Raw genomic sequence first — 23323 nt, 5'->3', positions numbered from 1 at the left:
CATACTGGCAAGAGGGCTGGAATCTCCTCTCTCCCCAGGGCTCTTACTGATATATTTAGGCTGCTTCAATTGCTGCTTTTACTATTACAGTAGCCCACAATAGTCCACTGTGGTAATTCACATGAAAAATGACTCTTAACCTAAACCATAGAAAGAGGAAAGATTAATTAATAGTCAGTGCCTTGGCTCTGGATCTGGGAAACAAGCTCTCAACTAGCATCACCACAGTGATGTCTGTGCAGTCTCTGTGGCAACTCCCTTCAGATACTGCTTAGCTCTCATGACCTTATTGAGAGATTTCCTCTAATCTTACTGGAACCAGAAATTCATCCTTTCCCTTCATACCTCAACTCTTCACTAGGAGAAAGGCTTAGACTCTTAAGTTCTTTGAGGATACAGACCCTTATTTGACAGTTGGAATGGAGTAACAAGGACTGGTGCAGGCATTAGCAACAGTATTTAATTGAGTTATACCAAACTATTCTGCCAGCGCAAAACAATTTCAATAGCAGCTTCCCTTTGGATTCTCCTCCCAATACATGAAAAAAAAGCCTACAGAGAGCAGAAGAAGATTTTCAGCATTACCTGGTAGCCATGGATGAGTGCAGACCGCATCTCCTTTAAGATATACAGAAGGTAGTGCACTCCCAACACTTCCATGATTTTAATGAGGGTGTTACGGGCAATGTCCCGTATTTCCTGAAATCTGTTTCTCAGGAATGTGCAGACTTTCAGTAGGATGCTGGAAAAAAAGACAGATGGCTTTGTTCATCCCCAAGCAGAGCAGAACTAATTACACTGCCAAGGAGGTTGCTTTTCAGGACTGTTTCACAGCCACAGCTGTACTCACAGCCAGCCTCACAGAGAGGTTTTATAGGTATACACACACCTACTTGTCCTTCAGGATGTTTTACTGATTGTCCTTTCTTTCTGTACATTTTTCTTTCCTCAGCACAACCAACTCTGCCTCTGCACCTTGATTCATAGCTCTGCTCTTAGGTCAAGATTTACAGAAGTCAAATGCTGAGGTGCAGAGGTGCATGTTACTAGGAACAGGAATTTCCAAAATAAGTATTTAAGGTCTTTTAGGATACCCCTCTTGACTTTAGCCATGCACCTAGCCACAGCTTGAGAAAGGTTCCTGCACTCATTCCCTGCACAATGAACAGCCCCACTGGGATGCAAGGAGCCCCACTGGGATTTACCTTGGTAGGTTAGCTTCCATCACTTCCTGGGGAAGACACTGCATCATTCTGACCATTGCAAAAGCTAATGGAACACGAACTACCTCATCATCATTCACAACATTGGATTTCACAAGCTTGTGCTCCTCATCTCTTTTAACCTTTTTAAGAGAGCAAGACAAAATGCACTTTTAATATACAGAAACAAATCCTGCTTTTTCTCAGCAAACCCTAGAAGAAGCCAGTATGGCAGGCTGCTATCCTCTGATGACTGCAGGAAAAACCCAGACTGCTAAAGGACAGGTGAGAAAAATCCCTGTGTTTTCAATACAGAAATTAGGCTGGTGCAAGCAAGCAGCTGAGAACTCAAGAGGCTGGACAAAGCAAATAATTTCACTTGTGTACTCTGAGACAGTTCTCAGCAGGGAAGTTAAGACACCACATCCACATGACCAGACGGTCGGTCAGTAATCTCCATTACTCAGAAAGGGCATGAAGCCTTTTTTTGTGCTTTCAGATGGTCTCTCTCCAGTTTTATTTTTTTAATGTGTTGCATTTGCACTGGCTCTGAAGTAGCATCCCGATCCTTCAAGTAACAGCCTACAAAACACCTTTTAAATGTAAACTCCTCACCTTTGCAACAATACACCTGTGCAATTTAGGCAAGATGTTGACTGTAACTGTTTCTTGAATGTGTTTGATCAGACACTGAAGCTCCTCTTTATTTTGGGGTAAGAACGAAACAGGTTTGGGCACTTGTTCAGCATTTTCAGATGGCTCAGCTGCTTGCTCAGGTTCTACTGGCTTCTCAGAGAGATTCTTCCCATTCTTTTCTTCAACTTCTTCCTCTTCCCCTTCACTCTGCTCCAGCTCCATGGTTTCTTCAGCCTCCACCACTGGCTCAAGGTCCATGGCAGCAGCTTCTATCAAGTAATTGCCAAAAGTACAGGTAAATACAAGAGAAAACAGAACTTGAGCCCTAATAATTGAGACTCTGACAGCTTGGTTCTAGAGAAAGCTCCTACCTATCGCCAGTGACAGCAAACCATCAATAAGCATTAGGCTTCTATTGGGTAAAGAAGCTTTGGCTTGCTGGTTTCTGATAACCAGCCCTCAGAGCCAGGTTTAAAGCAAAGACTACGTTACTCTATGTCCAAATCCCGTAGTCAGCTGAGAAAAGGTCAATGTGCTTGTATTGTAGAGAACTGCCATTCACTTAAAATTGAGGCTTTCACAAGGCAAGAGGTACTGACAAGCACAGCTGTGAGACATCCTCCTCCTCCACCCAAAGATCCCAAAATAGGTAACCACAATAGTGAAAAAGCTGAAGACACAACTTCATCCTGTGAAATGGCAAGGGAAGCAAGGTGAGGACATCTTGGCTGCAGATAACCATGAGAGCAGCCAATGCCAAAGAGAAACACCTCAGGTGTGTCAGCAGCCATTGTGGCTGGTGCAGACCTTAAGAACCACATAGGTTATGGGCTGTTTTGGCTTCTAAACAGACGTCTGGGATGGAGTGGTAGTGTGAAGACGACTCCCTACACCTCTCCTGACTTTGTCAACACACAGGAGAAAAATCTGCACTGCTCCTGAGGAGACAAGTCAACACTAGCTTCCAGTATGCCCATTTTAAAAAGACGGAAGTAGCTGATGTCAAGAATAAACCACAAAACTTTGATTTGCTGCATTTGAGCAGTTTGAGGTAGTTTTTACAAGCAGACACAAAAAGCTTACCTTGATTGTCAATGGTCACAAGTTGCTTTTCAAGTGTTTTATGGTCAAAGTGAAAAGCTTCCAGCACTATCTCTAACAAGCTGCAGAAGGGAAACATGAAGAAAGATCAGCCCTCTGCACAAAAAGAAGAGGATGCATATACAACAGAAAAATCTTATAAGCAATTTTTGGAAAACATCAGATTTAGTGACACTGCACCATAATGAAGTTTATCCTGAAAAGCTCCAGAAAATAAAAACTGGTTACTTCTCACCTACATGCATTCTGTGACCTCGCTCACTGTGAAACCTCACAGAGAGTGGTACTGGAGCAATGGAGATGCCCCAGGAGCAGGGATAGCCTGACAGAACCACTGCCCTGCATTCAGTGAGACATGGTATAAGAAACTAACAACCTGTTAGAACTTCATAGCTGCAGGCAGCAAGCCATGCACACCTTCACTTGTGTAAGCCCACTCAAAGCCAGCAACCTCTCTTCTCAGAGAAGAGGCTGAAGTCCATGAGATGCTCCTAAAAACACTGAATTGTGCCTAAGGAGTCTTTGGAGAAATCCGGAGCAGCACTGTTCACAATACTCACCTGACTCCCAGCTTCGTACCGATCTGTCCTGTTTGCAAGACATGGATGAAATGCTTTAAGTGATACAAATATGCTGACCATGAAAGATGTCGGCAGACAGCTCCAACAACTTCAACCGAGGCTGTTACCATATTTTCATGCTGCTCAAAAGAGAGAAATTCAGTTGCTGTTAGCATTGACAATGGTCATATGTCTAAAGCATCCTTTACCCAAAGCAACAAGAGACAGAAGTAACTTTTGTCTAGTGGGGATGCTTGGGATTCAGTACTTTTAGATCTCCTCCTGAGCATCAAGTTAGGGAAAAAAAAAAAAAAAATCACAGTCCATCAAGCAGATCTCCAGACTCACTTCCTCCAAATTATTCTGCACACATTTAAATTTTCTCACATACTTAAACCTATGGGCTCACTTGTGGTAAGAACAAGAACCAATGTCAAGGCATCCAACCACAAACATATGGCACATTGCTGGTCAACTATTCACATCCTTTTAAGATATGAAATAAAATGTGTCTATTTCTTCACCAAAGTTCCATCAATATATTTTACTGCCCTCTGGTCAAAGAGCTACTCAGTCACTCTACTGAGGGGCATAGACTACACTGCTGCAGGGGCTTGGTCCTGTGCCTGAGCTCTAATTGTTTCAGCTTCAAAAGAATATTTCTGACATTAAGCAAATTAGACATTTACTTTGCTTGATAGAAGCAGGTCTGCTCTTCTGGTAGTGTGCAGGGAACTACAGAAGTGTGAAACCTGGCTTTTAAAGGCCACAGGTGGAAAGTCCATCCACACTGACATTACAAGTAATTTCACTGAAAGTAACTAACAAAACTTCACCCTTCAAATTTTAATTACAAAGCTGCAATTGATTTCAGATGTTTTCAGCCAATTCCTGCAGTTTGCCTCTGAATCCAGAGAATACTGTATTTATTCACACCTCTGTTACTACGCCCACACTATATTCCCACAGTCTACTGTCTAAGAGTAACTAATCTCACAACTAAACAGGAAGACAAAAGTTTGGAGTCAGAGGGTATAAAATAAGAAGCTGATTACAAAAAATAAAGACAAATAAGACCCCAAGTAAAAAAACTAAAACAAAACAAAAAGCCCTAACCAAATAGTTAAGAGATCAACCTTTGAGAAGTAGGACAAGTTTAGCAGATATAGGACTGAGCCCAGACTGCATCTTCACTTTCCAAACCCTCTTTCTGCCATCAAAACCAGCACAGCACTTTTGTCTACAATGGAGACACTCACTTCACAAAAACATCAACTATTTAAAGTGGTTATGTTTCAAGGGCAAATGGTATATGAGAAAGGTGAAAATATTCAATTAGATGCATTCAGTTAAAAGAGCCCACCTTAAGCATTTTTTCACTGAAAATGGCAGTTGTAGCATAAGGCATGATGTAGTTCTGGAGGGATTTAGAAGACAGCACAAGCTTTTCTTCAGTGAGCTGCTTTGCCAGTTTCCTCAGAGCTCGTGCCCTCCTGTGAATCTGAGACATATCACATGGGAGAGAGTGAATGAGGCGGTGCTCGAGTCACAGCTAGCCCAAGAGAGCACCTACATCCCGCATGTATGTTCCAGTTTTAGGCACTGGCATAAACACATTACAGTCATTTCCAAGGCATGCCTTTTTCCTTAAATCTCTGGGCTTTCACTAGCCTTTTGCCTCAACAGATATTCCAAGTCAATGGTATTGTGCATTTGTAATCATAAGACTGCGCTATCTTCAGGTATCAGACAAGGGAGGCAACTGTAAAAAGCAGTTGCTGCAATGAAATGCAAAGACCAGAGAAAATTACAAGTTAAAAACTTACAACTTTTCATATAACTACAGATACAGCAAAGACTCTCTCAGCTTGCATCTCTGAAAGCAGAAGAAATGTATTTTCATATTGCAAGAAAAACCAGGAGACCAGTCTTTGTGTAACATTTATATTGCAAAGGTTTGTGAATGGGAAGGGGCTGCAGAGCCGCTAGACTGAGAGCAGCAGGGAATAGGCCAGAAAAAACAGAGACCCATTCCATGCCTGTGTCAGAGGAATCTTCAGGATACTGCTGGCTGTGGGCTATCATAAACCCAATACATTTCTAGACAGAAACATGACTTTGATTCTCAGTCACTCCTGATGATGTCTACATCCTTCTTTTTTATAACAGTATCTAATGACACAGGTTCAATTTCTCTGCAGACAACACACAGATGCTTTGCAAAATATCCCCTCACACTAAGATGCTTTTGGTAGGGGAAGAGAGGCACTAAGAAATGCCTGCTGTCTTTTACCTGCATGTGTTTCATGTTCTCAAAGAAGTCCATGTCAGGATCATGGCGGTTGGTCAGCTGGACCAAATCCTGGAATTCGGGATTTGTTGGGAATGTCTGAATGAGGCACGAAAGCAGTGATGTGTAGTCCTGCTGGATGCTCTAAAAATAACAAGCAGTGATTATTAAGTATCCCTTGGAGAGGCTGATATACAATTCTGAGAAGAGCAGTGCTGTCATTTACTAGTGTTTTAGTCAAATGTCCTAATTCTTGGTAACAACAAATGCTCCTATTATGGCCTGCATATAAATTAAAGCCTTCCCTCCAAAGAATGAGTTACAACTGAGCAAAGCTGAACAACAACAGAGAAGCACAGCTAATATCTATAATTTTGTAGAATTTTATAAAGTTTCAAATGAAGGACAAGTTTATAGTGGGTATCAGCACTTCTTAACCCAGTAGGAGACTTTGAGAACTCACCCAAAAAACATCTCATTACCCTGAAGATAGCTGGAAGTGTGTGATCAGATACCACTGCCTTACCTCAGTCTTACTCCTCAGACCCCTTCTCACAGACTCCAGGAGAGTGTGCTGGATTAGCTCCTTGTACTCCTCTTCTGTGTGGCTGATTTCTGCCAGTCGGTGGATGAAACTGGTCAAGCAAAGGCTTGCATTGTCACTAAGAGCCATATCCCCGAGCTGAGTGGATGAAGAAATGGCACCACATGAGTCTGGCTATGACACCTTTCTCTACCCAAAAGCTGGGACAGAAGAGTAACTCTGGACACAACATAACGAGTCCTGCAGAGACTCAAACTCTTGAGAGTTTTCCTACAGAAATTCTAGTCCCAATTTACGCCCATCATACCCATCAGGGAAAAAACCTTCTAGCTTTACCAGCAGGCTCACACAACCAGAACATGCTACAACAAACAGAAAATCAGCCTTTCAAGCCTGTAATGTGCCTTTTATCCAGTACAAATGATCAAACAGTTCCAGGGCTCACTGACAGAAAAAATGTGCTGCACTGTATTTGCCTTTTGGGACACACAGATGAAAAGGTAAACAGACAAAACTTCAAAAATGTGTTTGTAAGAATATCTAAAGATACTTTCTGAATGTTATGTGGTGCCAAAAAACAGCCAATGGAAGTGAGTTGAAAGTTAGATTCATCAGGGACAGGTGGTGCATATAGCAGGAGAAAGAAACATTCAGCCAACCTGGATGGTATAGAAGCAGTTGTGCATAACAGGGATGAGGAAGTCAGTATCCACTGTTTGCATTTCCTTGATGTGGGCTGTGATTGACTGAAATGCTGACAGACGCACATCGAAGTCAATATCATCCAGATGTCGCTGATCAAAGGCATTCAGCTAAGAGAGAGCAACAAGTCATTAATGAAAAATGACAGAAACATGATCATACCATATTGGGGGGAAAAGGGAGCAGAGAGAGAAATTGTGCATACCTTAACAACATCAGTAATATACTTCAACTTAGCATCCAAGTCAGATAAAGTCTAAAAAGAAACATAAAAACCCAGTTAACTTTATAATTGTTAAAAATTTTGGGTAACTCAAGACTTTACCACTTGAGACAAAAAGTAAGTAAAGCAGCAGCATTAGTCTTTCTCCAGTTAGAACCCCCATAAGAGCCTTTCTTATGTAAGTTGGAGGACATGTATTTTAAGTCCTAAGTTTCCAAATATCTACACTGTACATTTCCTGTGTTTTACTGCTAAAAAATTATGTATTTATGTAAGTCACTTCAAAGTAATACAGAACATCCTACTATAAACTGTGAGAGAAGAATACAAATAAAAATCATCTTAAGGATACTGAAATCCATTCTTATTTCATCAACATGCAGGATTTGTTGCAGTTTAAATGCTTTGCTTGGCTTCTCTTACACTAAACATCCCTGGTGAGGCTCACATCAACCAGGCTGTAAGCCAAAGCTTTTACAAATCTTTGTGCAGCTCATTAATTGCTATCACCTAGAACTCTGTTACTTTCACTTCACACAAGAAGAAGAGTAAAAAGATTTTTAAAGTCATGCACAAAGAATAAATGTCATGCACTCCTCTTATTTGACCTTATTAATTTATACCTAAATTACCTTACTACCACAAGATCATTTACTCTTAAAAAAGGCATAGAAAGATGTAGAAATGCAATACCTGAAATACCAAGCACAACTTATTTCGAGACAGTTTGTTCTGGATGACAGAAAAAAGCTTTGCCAGTGGTTTGAGAAAGCTTGTAGGGTTTGAGCAATGCCTCAGCAAGTTCTGCACGGTCTCCAGAATGTCAATTTGTGTACCCTGAAAGAGACACATAGCTCTCAATAAGTACTGAGACCTCACAAGATCATTTTATTTCCCTGGGACACATTTCAAGACACGAAGTGCACATTGCTGTACTTCATTCAGATCAGAGATACTGAATGAGAACAAAGAATTAGAAGGACACAGTGCAATCATCAAATCTCTCAGAAGTACTTGCAGCCTCTCAATTACAAACAATACAGTGTTAAGAGATGACTGTCAGCACAATAAAGACTTCTTTTAGTGTCTTTCCTCATGACTCAAAGGTCAGGAGAACTAATAGAGCTTTAAAAAGCAGTCTTTCTTGAATATGTGAGATTAACATTAACAGCACCATATACTTCACAGAATGGGTCAGATTGGAAAGGACCACAGGGGTCAGTTTGGTCCAACCTCCCTGCTCAAGCAAGGTCATCCCATGGCACAGGATTACATCCAGACAGGTCTTGAGTATCTCCAATAAGGGGGATTCCACAGACTCTCTGGGCAATGTGTTCCAGTGCCTGGTCACTGCACTGTAAAGCTCTTGTATGACCTCCCTCAACAGCATTCACATGTGGTCCCCTAATGACTCACAGATTTTAAACCCCAAAATAGTACTGTATACAGTTTGCCTTTTTGCCTTTAATCCAGCAGCAGACTGATGCAGCACTGCCCAGTACACCACAGACACCACATACTCAACCACATGTATTCACATCACTGTCCAGATGCTGTGGCTTTGGAGTGAATAAAATCCACAGTGAAGAAGAGCAATTATTTCAAAGCAAGCAATTTGGTGGATTGACTACAGTGACAAAGAAAGTAAAGACTACATCATAACTTCTGCAAACCTTCCTCATGACAAGGGGGAACAGAATCAGTCTGGGCACTAGCACCTCTGGGTGAGTAATGCACATCAACACACACTGGCACTGCATTCTGAGCAGACTACAGACATGTGAAGACTTGATTCCAGGCTAATAATAAGAAATGGCATGTAATCGATATGATTTTTGATTGTATCTTAAAGAAACAAATATACTTTATTAAAAGAAAAACATATCTTTAGTAGGGGGGAGGAAATAATTTTTACCTACCTGCTCCATGTTAGTCTGATAAAGGAAAGGAAGGAGAAGGCTCACAAGCACTGAATTCTGGCTCTTTTCTTGTATGAATTTGCTGATCCTGCAAGATTGGACAAGGTAATTTACTCTTTTATATCATTTCAATTACCAATACAAAGTAAAGAAGTCTGTCAGCACTAGTGTCATTTCACAAGGCTTTGTCAGCCTATCCAGGCTACCAGAGCATACCTACCAAATTCACAGTCCCAGCCTAAGCATTCAATTCCACATGACTGCATGCATTTCTGTACCTTTTTCTAACCTCAGGAGATATTAGGTTTGAGTACCAGCAACAAAATCAGCTAGAATCAATTTCTGAAAACTTACCACCTAAGTAACCAGGAAACAGCAAAGTCAAGAACAGATCCAGGTATTTACAACTGCTGCAAATTGAAAAGGTTTGAGACACAGTGTTTTTTTTAATTTGGAAACTATTACAATAAGCCTCTTTCTTTCTCCCTCCTTCCAGCTTTTTTAATTTTTCAGACTCTAAGAATCACTTACTTGGAAAGTATACTCAGCTCTTTGCTGACTTGAGCTCTGTACTTCTTCTTTTTCACCTTCTCCACACTTAACATTGTTTTGCTGAAGTACTGAAGTATGGCAGGAACATGGGGCAGAACCAACCGGCAACCTAGGCTGAGGGGCTCTGTAAGAGATACAACAGTTAGCAACACCCAAGAAACTCTGCTGCAAGAAACAGAAAGGAGATCCAATCCTACTCAAAGGGGAAATTAGGATAAAGAAGGCTTCATAAGTAGAAGAATAAGTAAATAGGAGCTATGAACATGGAGGGCAGTTGGTGGCTGGGAAGAAGCACCAGCACTTGCTGAGACTAAGTCTAACATGTCTGAGATGGGATCAAAGAAAGCACACAGCACTCTCCTTACAGATTTCAGTAACAGCCCTTGTAAGTGCAGGCTTATCAGAAGGTACAAAGGACATTCCTCAACAGTAGCAATATCTCCTAAAATGACCGGAGCATTTGGAGATGTGGTTTTCTTTATTCCACCACTGACCTCTTGTGTAAAATCAAAGCTGCCATAAGAAGGGCATGTGCTCCTTTCCACTAGCTTTGAGTGTTGCAGGCAAAAGATGTCTCCACAGCATCAAACACAGCACACTACTGTTCTGTCTATTAATTCTCAAAGATGCCAGGTCTTTCCAGTCAGGGAGCACAGACTAAACATCAAAGTGATACAGGATCACATGCATACAGGAATGGGGCCTTTATATAAAATGTGGTGCTAGACGCAGAGCCAAGTCAGCAATGCAGTTTTTGAACTTGTATCAGTAAAAGCTTCACAGACAGAACAGGTCAACATTGCCCTCTTCATAAGGCATCTCTCTGTGCTCAGGACCCTAATACTCAAACATGGACTTCATCAGTCATCAAGCAAGCAGGACTTTACAGTTCTTGAGCACAACAAGACAAATTTGTACCTTGATGTTTCCATCTCTGCCCGGAGGTCCTCTTTCCCAGTATTCTTAGACAATCTCACTATAATCTAACACCTCCATCTAAAGCACCCAACATGTCTCTCAGAACTCTCAGGCAGGCATACCTTCTGTCACATCTCCAGTGGCCGTGACAACACAGTCAGTCACGTTCAGACTGGAAACCTGCTCCGTGGGTTCAAAATCAGGGCTGTTGAGAAGGCTATCAGCAATGTCCATCACAAGGCTGGATGTGGCCTCAGACAGATTCTTGGCTGACAGCACAGCAAAAACATTTGTCAGTATATCACTCTCTGGATGATCTGGCTGCTGCTTGGCCAGCAAAGGGAAATACCTGAGAGAAAGATTATAAAAAGGTTCACTGAAAATTAAGTTCAGAATTTTCAGCTTATAATTCTCTTGTGCAAAAAGTCACACAAAAAATAATGCCTGTCTTCCACTTCAACCAATAAAAAAGGGCACAAAACCCAGAACAACAGTGTCATGAAAAATATCATGAATGGAGCTTGAGAGGTTATCAAGTCCCTTTTCTAATCCTTTCTCCACAGCCTGAGTCTCCTGTTAAGTACCTAGTGATCCAATATCATTTTTAACAGAAGTTTGTACATAAGGTCTTTGTGCCTACCAATGAGGTGTCTCAAAAGAAACACCAGATACTTTAGCAAAGGTAAAGCAGTGAGTTTTTGGAAAAGGTAAAAATCACTCAAGACAGTTTAGCTGGAACTTTTCAGTGTCTGAATAAAAAAAAGCTCTTTAACAACTTTCAGTAACAGACTCTCAGTCACAGATTCTATGCTGAACTTGCCCATACTCTTTCACAAAATAGAAAGAAACAGAGACACACAAAAACATGAAAGAAATTATATATACTGTAAAACTGACTTCCCATCTCATAAGACTAAGAAGTCATTGGTCAAGACGAGCATATCCTAAGAAGTCAGACCTCCTCCTCACCTGTAAGTTGGGTTTGGGCTGTATATGTGTTTTAGTTATTATTATTAATACATGGAAAAAGCAAGCTATTAATAAGTGAGCTCTTGCATAAACTGGAAAGCTTCCCAGCTGCTTTGACTGCTATGAAAAGAATAAGAGTCTAATGGAAAAAGAAAATATGGGTTTGGACACAATTATTCAGAGTGTGCTCTTTTTCCCTTGTGTTTTATGTATTCACAAATACTTAGGTTTCTTTTCCAAAAGAACACTTACCTGGGGTTCTTACTCCAGGTGTGAATGAGTTTGAGCAGAAAAGTTGGAGAATACTGACTCTCTGAAGCCAATCTGCAGACCTAAAGGAGAGAAAAATCAGACACCAACTCAACAAAAGTAAGTAAAGCCTCTTAAAAACCTCATCTCTAAAAAAGGCGTCACATTCTATAATTTATCTTTTTTATAAAGTAATTTCAATCTTTTATAAAGTAATTTTCCAACTTCCTCAATATTTATCAAATGACTCTGAGATCATTTTACTCCTGTTTATACAGTATTCCAGCTACGATTTTTGCCTTCCCTGGAAACTACATTCCCATGACACTTCACATTTGCCACAGAGACTTGGCAACCTCTCCCAGACATACCTATGAACTCTCAAGCACAGCACCCAAAACTCACTCCTCCCACACTTCCAATGCCCTGACTGCAGCACCTGGTCTGTATCTCCATGGCCTCACTGGAGAGGCTGGAACATCGTACTGCATCCCGTGAATGGGATCTCCTAACATGGTTCTGTGTCCAAAACAACCCCACCTCAGAGGTGGCCAGCCAGAGCCACACAGAATAGCTGCTGCTCCTCCACAGGTGGACACAGGCTAAGGTGACACAGGGCACCCTCCTCTCTCCCACTCCACAGCCCAACAGGCTCCACCCAAGTCACACAGGTGGGTTTCCACTGTGACCACGCTGGACTGTTGGCAGGGCACCACTAGTGAACACACAGGCAGAGCAGGCTCCAGTGCTTTCATGGGTGGTAGGCAGAATGGTGCATGTGGGGTTTGGACTAGCTCAGTTTGCTCAAGACCTCAGCATAATAGAAAATAAGATAGGTCTGACCATCATAGACAGGATCTTAGAAATCTTCTCCTCCTGTCCCAAATACTGGTAATATTACCCTGCATAAAACAGAGATTTCCTGAATGATATGTAATGGAGAGTAAACCATTAATCCAATCCTGCAGGAATGCTGCTGTGCAGGCTAACAAGCTTCTGCAGCAAAATCCTGAGCTGTGAACAACAGCAAACTCCAACTGCAGGTTCAACAGGCTTAAAACAGTTTGCCCTCTCCACGAATTTTTTACACACTCCAGTTCTATAGTTTTAAAAAAGGAAAGCACACAAGTCAAAATTATTCTTTTGCCAAAACCAAATCTTCATGAAGTTCACCAGAAACGACTCCAGAGGGAGCTTCTCGATTGTACTACCATCTAAGCTTCAAAACCATGTCTTCCTGACATATGTAAGGATAAGAGGCATTCCAACTATTTAGTAACAAAAGTACATCTTGTTCAGAGTTACTCAGAATTTGCAAACACTGCACTTCACAAAACCTTTACGTGCTTTGCTGATTGAAAGCCTGAACTGCTCTGGAACTGCAATAAATATTCTCTGTTTTTCCCACACAGCACCCTGGCTGTAAGAAGACTCCATGGACAAACCAGGAACATGCACTTCCCTGTTGCCCAGCCCAGTGCAACACACAGCTATATGCACTGCCTGGTACCATTTTATCAACTGTTTGTCCACATAACCATACTACACATCACATATTGTTAGTGGTAGAGCAGAAACAGTATAGCAGTAAACAAACACAATGTCTAGAGAAGCAGTTCTGTTGTTTCACAGCCTAGACCAGCGCTCTTTAACAGGCTTTTCTGCTGCAAGGAAGTTGGACATTTGGATACCTTAAAAGCCTCTGTGGAAGAGCATTCTTGGAGTTAGCCCCTCTTACTCAGTTAACCTCTTCATGGACACAACTGCTTTTAGAGCAGAGACAACCCAGCAGCTGGTACAGGCACTCCCTGACAACCCCAGAGCCACTGCACTGACAATGACAGCACAATTTAATTTTAAATCCTGTGTTCCCCCTCCATCTCACAGCAGTGCATTTTCCAAGCTCAGAGGTGATCTGAATTTCTCTGATAAAAGCCACAAGCCTGTGCTTTGTCACTGTGCTCACACAGACCTCCTGGCAGGCAGGCTCAAGACCACTTAGCCTACTGACAGATCCTCCTGGGTCCTTCCTTTCCTGCAGCAGCATTTGCTTCTGCAGTCCCTACCCACCAACTGTCACACAGAAAAGTAGCAAAGTACACCTGGAAATGACTTGTATTATTTAGCTTCCTTTAAGCATCTAGGGAAGAAGTCTGCTTCTGTGGTTAAAGAACAAAGAAATGGCATCCATTTTATTCAGACAAATTAATCTGTACTTTAATCTGTCACTTGATTATTCCAGGACTAATCAGAGAAGAGCCAAGAAACTGGCCTTGCACAGACACACCAGGATGTCACAACCTGTCCAAGGCCACAACCAATCTAGCAATTGACAGAGCTGACATGATGGATTCCAGTACAGCTGGAGAATTCTGAATGGTACATGTTTCAAACAAGTTATTTGGAAAAACTAGAAATACTTACCTGAGGCCATACCACAGCATGGAATACTGCATCAATCTCTTCTGTACTAAAGCTGTAGGTCTCATAATCAGAAAAAAACTCTGCCACAAGCTTAAGACCAAGACGTCTCAAATTCTTCAATGGATTAATCAACCTAGGTTGGACCTGTAAAGAAAACCAACAAAAAACCCAACCCAGTAAGACCTTGGCAGAACAACTACTCTGAAATAAAACCAAACAATTGATTGACCACATCCAGATACATCCTTTGCAGAAAATTCTGTTTTCTCTTGCAACTTGTTCACAGTAGCAATCTACATTTCAGAGGTGACCTAAATGTTTCCAGAAGGGGTCTGCCTGTTCCTGCATTGAGTCAGTTGCACAGGACTCCTTCAGCTCATAAAAAATCCATGCTGATAGGTTTAACCCAGTAGCATTTTCCCCTTTTGGATGCAATGCAGAAAGCTACACTACAATTAATCAGATTTCAAACTTTGACACTTAAACAATTCTGCTTTACATTTGGTAAATCAGCTCTCCAAAGTGGAAGTTGTACTTTGCACACCAAGATCTTCTGGGATGAGATCAATGGATGAAGAGAAGGGGGGAGGAACTGAGAAGAAAAGACTGTGAATTAAGTCTTCCAGCAGAGTAGGGTGGGGTATAGAGTACAGCATTTAGTTACAGGAAGGTGCTTCCTGTACCCATTAGTGGTTATGTTCCACAGCCTTTCTTGGGAAAAACATTTCAGTAAGGGAATTCATGCACAGCTGCATTCTGACTCTCCTCCCTGAGAGGAGTTTTGACCTGAGCAACCTAAATTATTTCCACTCTGCAATGCAGCTCACAGCATGAGGACATGAAGTAGCTCCACAGTGTAGAGGTAATGAACTTCAGCCTCAGAAATGACAAAGCCACATGAGAACAAATGAAAGCCACTGTCTGATATTGGAGTTCTTTTGGGTCTCAGTATCATGATCCACCACAAATGGATCCAAGAATCCAAAATCACAAGTGAAAAAGACAAAGAGGAGATGGTGGAAAAGGAACTGATCAAGCTCGTGCAACAGGATCTCCTAAGCTATGCTGAACGTGTACTAATGGAGTGCAATCAGCTTCCAGGTGGCAAATAAACTGTTTGAATGCGCAAGGAAAGCACAAACCAGGATACTATTGCTTATGGCAACCTCCAAATGAAGCAATTTTGGGTTTCCACTATCCAATCACCATAAGAGTTCTCTGAGATCAAGCCTTTGAGAGGACAAAGAAACTCAACAGTAAACACAATCAGTAGGAAATGGTAAATTAATAACTTATCTTAAAGTGGTTGAAGTTGATGTTTAACTCTCCAGGCAGTATCAGTCTGCAATAAATTACTCTCAAACTCCAAGAATGTCTTCTAATTATTAGTCAAGATAAACAGATTTCTCACACTCTTCCTTAAGCTTTTAACAGCCCCATGGCTAATGAAGTGCTAAATTAAGTTCGACAAAAAACAGACTGTCACTCCTGACATTACACAACCATGACAGAATTACTGTAGCAGCTCTGGCAAAATGCAGCTTTCCTATAAGTTAATGAAGCAGCTTTTAGAACTCCTGTCTTCTGTCTTCATTGACAACATGTAGGTATATGCAATGCACTGCTCAAGTCAGACTGTGGGATGCTGATGTCCTCAAATTTGCTCATCCTCCTTGTAAATTAACACAGTTACCAGGTTCTATGCAGCCTGCAGGCAATGATAAGACCTTGGACACTGCCTATTGCAAGGATTTGCTTTATTCAATGGATTTTGTTTCAAATCAAGTTCTAACCTCAAATGCTCACAGCTGGTTCTTGGCAAGAACACGCTCATGGTGACAAACATTCATTCCCACTTGCTCAGGCCATCATCTCATAATGCCTCGCAACAACACAGTGATGATGATGACTGTGCAGTTTGCTTGTTTCCCACCTAATATATGAACAGGTTCTGTACCAGGAAGACAGAAAAGCCTGGCTCAGTGTTACAGTTTCTGAGCAGCTGGCAACAGACCCAAGTAGCTGGACTAGAGCTCAGGGATGTCTGTGCTGCTCCCCTGCATACAGGGCAGCAAGAAGCCAACATGCCCCACCTTTAGGTACAATCAATCTTTAACGGGACATTTTCCTCACCTGACCCCTTCAGCATGTACAGCTGTTGCTCAGCGGGGGAAAAAAACATTTCCAGTGCTCTGCAGACACCTGGCTAAGACCCAAATGGTAACACTGGATTAGTATGACTACTGATAAAGATAAAGAGCTGAAGGTGCTTCTAGTGTGCTGAAAGCATGGCTGGTAGCCATGTCCTTCCTGTGTCCCATGACAGGAAACATGCAGGGCAGATAATCACTGTGATCATCCACAATGCTGAGCACCCCTGAGGTCCAGCACTGCAACAAAACACTTCATGGACAAGGTTTGATCTAATGTCTTCAGGCAAGGAACAATAAACCTCGCCTTCTCCTGCTCAAATGTTTTATCCTTGCAGCCAAGAAACTCCATCCTTATGGCAAACTTCAATTTCCAGCTATAAAATCTTGTTACATGTTTACAACAGAACATTTATCTTGCTCTCATGCCCATCTCTCCACAAAACAGGTAGGAACAATGCACAGAGATTACCTTCAACTCTCCCTTCAGTAACTCAAACAAAAACACAGTTCAAATCAGTTTTCTAAATACACTAACTTGGCTTGCACAGCTTGAGCCCTGGAGCACTTTCAGACAAGCACCACTGGCCTCTATTTTGACAGACTTCTAATTGTTAAACTTCACAATGGCATTCAACTTCTCTTTATCTGAATCAGTAAAGCCCTGTTTATATGTGTAAGCTCAGAGGAAGAGGAGAGAAAGGAACTTAATTTTTATGTTTGTATATTGTTTGCATATATCGTACCTTCTCTCTTTGCTGGAGGATGCAGGATACCACAGCAGTCATGCAGAGTAGAATCTGTAGAATTTCAGGCAGGTATTGCTGGATCAAATGTCCCATGTTTTTCAACACAACTTCAAGACCATTGAAGAGGCTATGCTGACGCCCAAGAGGCAGGACTTTAGCTAAATCCAGCTCTGACATACTTTGAAGGACTGCAGTCTGGCAAGGCCCTGTGACAGGCAAAGGAACAGCAAATTATCTAGGGAGGCACCATGAAGACACCCACTAACAAGAATATTTCAGTGAAAAATAGTGGAATTTGGCCCTAAATTACAGATCCTCACAGTCAGATTTTTAAATAAGAACATCTCTGTGTCTCCATCTCTCTGATATTTAGATGTCTCCCACTGCTACAGAATCAGAGCCCTTTACAAGCTCTCTTTACTGCCATGATACTCAGGCTAGCCTATGATGCCAGCCACTACCCACTCCTGGCCTGCTACAGTTGACTTGCACAGCTGTGGCAAGTTGTTCAGTTTTTCTGACCTTGGACACACAAAACAGAGCAATCATGCTTTGTAAGGAGAAACTCAGGGGAAATCTAGTCCTTACCAAGGGTTTTCTTTCATCCTTTCAAGGCATGGTTAAGAGACAAACTGAAGCACATAACAGTACTAAGCATATTTATCCTCCCACATCTCTACAGTCAGGAAATACTACACCCCCAGTTTCTATGGCCTACCTACCATTACTGAATTGCTTCACAGCTTCAAAGAGTAGATCCAAGAACATCCGTATCTCTTCTGGCAGCGAGCCGGCCAGAAATCGCAGTACGATCGACATGCGAGTGCTCGCTGAAGACTTGCCCTGTGTTTTGCTCCCTGTTTTGTTTCTCATTCTGCCATAGAGAATTCTTCAAGAACCAAAAAAGGTTGCATTAGCTTTCAGCAAGCCATCTGTTTCCCAGCCTCTTATTCTGCAGGAGAAACTCTGCTTAAAAATATTCTCTATCATGTTCTCCACTGAACTACTACAAATTGCCCAAAAACATCTTAGTGAAAGATCAGCTTCTGCCTCTACAATGGAAACTTCAGGTATAAAACTGGTTACCTTGCAGGACAATTCACATCACTGCGAATAGCTGGCAACACTCAATGAACTGAAACGTTCTCACAGCTCTCTGTAATCCTTAGTAGAAACAGTATGTACCAAATGCTGTTTTTAAAGAAAACACTATTTGCGTAACACATTATATAAATTTGTTAATAACAAAACCATACAGAATATCACAAACTAAATCATCAAACTATACCATTAACCATAGGTTTATCTCAACTATTCAAAATGAGAAGCAGCATTACAACTCTCTGATCAAGGTACTCTGTCATGAAGCTTTTGAACTCACACTTCAGAACACACCTCATAAGAACAGGGATGAGATCTGGTCGATGCTCTGTTTTTACTACTGTGGTCTCCTCAGAAATACTGAAATGGACTATCTCTTCTTTAAAGCTCTTGTCCTCCAGTAGCCTTTGCAAGTTCTCCCTGAGAGTAATAAACATTATTTGAGGGCAGGTAGGGTTATGAAAATAGATAGATAGACACACAGATATATCTACACCTTATTACCTACCTATCTATCCTTGCTGTGTACAAATATTAAAGTACTATTTTCTCACCCTTTTATAAAAAAAATAACTTAAAAGCCAGTAAGTTCAAGCTAATTATGTAGACAAGTAAGTCCTGGATGTATTCCAAGGAAATTTTTTAACTATAGACTACAGTTTTATGCTGTCACTTTCTTTGGATAGTTATAAATCATCAGTACAAAAGACATCTACTCCTAACACTACTGACAATATTCTGGGACAAAACTGAAGTGTTGCTATTTTTCTCTAAACACAAAAGAGACACTAATCAACCTCAAGACCTCTAAGAGAGGTTTCCTCTCTTAGAAACAAAACATACAGCTGGCTAAAATTAAACTTTACATATCTGTCTTCAACAAATACAGGACCCAAATAAAACTGACCCCAAAGCAGGCTTCTGATATGACAGCAGGCTCATTCATCAATGCTAAAATAATATAAAAGCTCTTACCTGTAAGGCAGTAGATGAGGATGCTTGTATGTCATTATACAGTCAAGGGCTATTCTCTGTACATTCTGGTCTTGATGAGACAGTAGCTGCAAATAACAAAAGAAAGAAAATGAGTCCCTATCCAGGAGACAGAAGTGCTTACTAAAAATAGTGAAACAACCCAAAGGCTACAGGCTCAAGCAGGTTTTGAACTAACTTATTTAAATGGAAGCAGAATGTATGTGTTGCCAGTATAAAGCCAAGATGTACATGCACAGCTTTCACTCATAAAAAGGGGCATGGCTGCTGGTAGTTCAAATACACTTTTCCTTCCTTTCTACACAGGACAGTTATAATATTTGTTTTTCATAGATGTCTTTTGGACCACTATGTGTTTGCATTTATCATCAAAGCCAGTGATCAGCTGTGTATCTAAGAAGACTGGATTAAAAAGCAGACTACCCAAACCATTCCAAGATATCTGTATTTCTTTCCTGTGACAAACACAAACTACTTGGAACACTTGGATGCAAAGTCTCACTGAGATTTGCCTTCTCTTGAAGATGACTCTTCATAACCTAGCCACTAAACACCACCAAGTAGTGGCCACAGCATCAAGACCACCTGAGTTAAAGAACTGTTTGCACAATGCACTCGGGCACATGGTTTGATTCTTGGGGTGTCCCATGCAGGGCTAGGAACTGGACTCAATGATCCTAATGGATCTGTTCCAACTCAGCTGTGATTCTGAGATTCATTAGGACAGGGAAAAGAAGTTGAGAAATACAGATAATTTTCCCAGGCAGCCTCTTTATGAATTCTTCAGTCTCCCACCAAATAGGATAGGCAAGTGTCATCAAAGGTCATGATGTCCCTATGCCAGATGGACACATCAGCCATGACAATGCATATACTAAGACACAGAAATGCAAACAGTAAGTGAAGTAGTCTTTCTTACTGTGCCAGGCTGTTCTTCCCACAGTGATTTGACCTTTACACAACTGTCCAATATTTTGCTAAGAACACCGGTAAGCAAACACATCGATCAACTGTTTTCCTAAGCATTACTTTGAGGTAGACTGAAACAGAGTGGATGTCTGCTAGAGATTGTCAAATTCAGGGACTAAAGAATGGAGCTTTCAACACCCACAGCCTCAGAAAACAAACTGGGAACAATGAGAGCAAACTGCAATGACCTGAACAAATCCACAAGCTGGGAACCAACACAACCCCGTAAAATTAAAGAATGAAAAAACAAAAACACTTTAAGGATTGTAAAATAAAGACTTATAATTCCTCTTTGAAGTCATACTTTTGGCAATTCTTTAAGGGAAATCCCCAGAATCAAGCAGATTGAATATTCTTCAAGAAGAAATTCCTTTTTTCATGTCTGATGATCTCTTGTACATACTGGCCATAGTCTTGGTACACAAAACACTATAGGACAAAGACAAACCTTAGATCTTCACCAAGTTTGGGATATTAAATCCTCCTCCATAGCCTGCATGAAGCGTAAATGAAACAGATATCCTCTGCAGCCACTCACCCACCTTGCCAAAGATTACTACTTGGCTGCTGTCAGATCTGTTTGCCAGTGCCACTCCTGGCAAATGAAGCCAGGTAACTTAAGCAGATCTTTGCCTAAGGGGCTCATTTCAAGTGAAGCCTGTTAGAAAGTCCTCTCAAGGACAGTTCCTTTTTCAGCTGTCACAGCTGAGTTCAGAAAATGACAGGTTTCCTCAGTATTAGACACTGCTCTCAAATAAGAAAGAGTTAATTTATTAGTAGCATTTCTAAAAGTAAGCAGATAGCCTCACCTGGGTATACAAGGCATTTAACTTCTGCTCCAGATACAATGCACGAGGATTTGAGAATTTTGAGAAAACTTGTAAATGGGCTATTAGTTGCCTGCAAAACAAAGTAATTATTTTTCAAAATAGCCATGAAACAAACAGTGAACTTTAATTAAAATTCATTAACAAGAAAGAAAACAAAACACAACACAAGGGGATCCTAAGTCTTCAGCACTATTTTAGACCTATCAAGAGGCATCCTATTCCCTAAGCAGCTCCTTCCAGCTGTCACTGCACTGCACAGAGAATGCCTTTACTTCAGTAGCACTGGGTAGGCACAGTTTTTTCATGAGAAAGGGGTACAGTCAGGATGCAGCTTACTCCTCTCTGCCAAGCCAGCCTAGAACATCAAAATTCTGTATTTATCTCTTTGTTTATTCACTTGTCCACAACTGGTGCCCATGTTGCTTCTACCAGTGTGATGGGCTGCATTCAGCCAGAGTGTCCTGGACTTAACACTGGGCTCCAAGGACGGATGGGAGTCAGTTCCTCTAGCACTGGCAGGGTCACCTCACATCTGCCTCACCTCCTCTTCACGGAAAGGGACACAGAAGACCAGGATAAGGAAGGTGTGAGATCTCCTCTTCTATGTGTGCTGTGGAACTGGTAGAAGCTGTCCTCATTCAGCTGCTAATTTACACTAAATCCTCCAGACACCTGAGCTGGGCCACCCTTTTCCATGGCTGGGCACAGACAAGGGACCAGCAAGATGCCTTCCAGAAACCTCACAGGGATTCCTGGGCAGGTGGTGGTCCCTGCTTCAGCCAGGCTTCCCAGGACACAGAATACATCGCCACAAGGGAGTCCTCCCTGGCACAGGCCTGACCCGGGAAAGGAGGTCACTTCACAACTCATTAACACACCCTCAGTAAATCTTTCATGCCTTTGTTACAGTTACGGGGAGCTAATGTTTCCACTGATGTTCTGAGATGGAGGCTGGGAAACAACAAAATATCTTGGACTGTCACTGCATTTTAATTGCTGATAACTTGCAGATACAAGCCAGAATCTGGGAAAAAAAATGAAACACCCATAGGACACCTGGTATGAAATGACACTTTAGGTTACATATCATATACTTGTCTTGTTCCAACATAGAAGGTGATATTTTTAAGTTCTTTGTCAGTACAAGGGCCGTCCTTTGCAAAAAAAGTGTCAGAATATAAATCTTTGTGCTGTATTTGTAAGGGATATTTGACAGAGGTCATCACTGGGGAGAATTCATAGAAAGAGCAACTTTCTCTATGTATTTAGCACTGCAACAATGACACTCAGCAACATGTAGCTTCAGTCCACCGAATAAAAACCCTGGTCCCTAAGAAGACAAAGATTTATAGTGGGCAGGAAATGGCAGAATCCCAGCATCAGAATACATAAACAAATAATCTAATTTTTTTTTTAATGTTTGGGAATGCCCACAATTTTCAAAGACTAACAGATATGCACAGATAAGTCAGGGAATTCAGGTACAAGAGTCTCTGAAAACATGAGAATACTATACATTTTTTGCCTTAAGTAAAACACACCACAGACTGGTCAGCAGATTACGAGATAATGATAAAACCTGGGCAATGTATTACGATTTTTAGTAATGTACAGGCAGAATTTCTGACTTGTAATTCACTGAGAAATGATGAAGCACAAGCAAAAGAAGAAAAAATAATATATACAAAATCACAGCTTGCATCTCAATGTGAGCTGTTGAATCTGCCTTTCCATGAGAGCACTAGCAAAAGGGAAAACTAAAAATACTTACTTAGCAGCAGCTCTTCTTGTTTTCTTTTTCGGTACTCCTATACTAAATGGTTTCCTTTCTTCCTTTTCTTCTTCTTCCTCCTCCTCCTCCTCCTCCTCCTCCATAGCAACATCATTCACCTCTTCAGCAGATACTTGTTTTGCTGCTATGGTACCACTAATTTTCCTTCTGAGATCCTGAGATGGAGCCACTAAGGAATCTGCTGGGTAGTACTCATTTCTGTGTTTAAAAAAAAGGAAGGAAGGAATTAAGAAGCATAACATTTTTCAAGGTTTCAGGGCAACATCAACTAAAAACCTCACCATTCTTATTGCAATATCTTATTATGTCCATCATACTGTCTGATATGTGCACACATATGCAAGCACACCATTGCTTTCCCTCCAGGGCAGGAATTTGAATCAGTCTCTAACAAAACCAGTATTTTCCCCATCCTGGGGGAAAAGACTTTGGTATTCTGTGATTCCAAAT

The 23323-nt window shown here is 41.3% G+C and overlaps 1 protein-coding gene across 2 annotated transcripts in view; it reads right to left on the bottom strand.

The window, feature by feature from the left end:
* The window catches only part of UTP20 (UTP20 small subunit processome component), a 63194-nt gene that overhangs the window by 16184 nt on the left and 23687 nt on the right, over positions 1-23323 (bottom strand). For both annotated transcript variants that reach the window (XM_021552867.3, XM_085568952.1), the window contains exons 22-43: positions 22853-23071; positions 21061-21151; positions 19265-19350; positions 18584-18709; positions 17911-18077; positions 17186-17394; positions 14290-14433; positions 11869-11948; positions 10770-10996; positions 9709-9853; positions 9178-9265; positions 7952-8095; positions 7241-7291; positions 6993-7145; positions 6316-6471; positions 5793-5933; positions 4863-5000; positions 3500-3639; positions 2922-3001; positions 1818-2107; positions 1206-1345; positions 586-742 (exon numbers count right to left, since the gene is read on the bottom strand). In XM_021552867.3, the coding sequence (XP_021408542.3) occupies positions 586-742; positions 1206-1345; positions 1818-2107; positions 2922-3001; positions 3500-3639; positions 4863-5000; positions 5793-5933; positions 6316-6471; positions 6993-7145; positions 7241-7291; positions 7952-8095; positions 9178-9265; positions 9709-9853; positions 10770-10996; positions 11869-11948; positions 14290-14433; positions 17186-17394; positions 17911-18077; positions 18584-18709; positions 19265-19350; positions 21061-21151; positions 22853-23071 (3172 nt within the window). The remainder of the gene's footprint in view (positions 1-585; positions 743-1205; positions 1346-1817; positions 2108-2921; positions 3002-3499; positions 3640-4862; positions 5001-5792; positions 5934-6315; positions 6472-6992; positions 7146-7240; positions 7292-7951; positions 8096-9177; positions 9266-9708; positions 9854-10769; positions 10997-11868; positions 11949-14289; positions 14434-17185; positions 17395-17910; positions 18078-18583; positions 18710-19264; positions 19351-21060; positions 21152-22852; positions 23072-23323) is intronic.

The sequence above is a fragment of the Lonchura striata genome, chromosome 1A (assembly GCF_050655825.1).
Source record: "Lonchura striata isolate lonStrDom1 chromosome 1A, ASM5065582v1, whole genome shotgun sequence".
Taxonomy (NCBI): Eukaryota; Metazoa; Chordata; class Aves; order Passeriformes; family Estrildidae; genus Lonchura; species Lonchura striata.
Note: the sequence above shows the minus strand (reverse complement) of the source record. Positions and strands in the feature narration are given on the sequence as shown.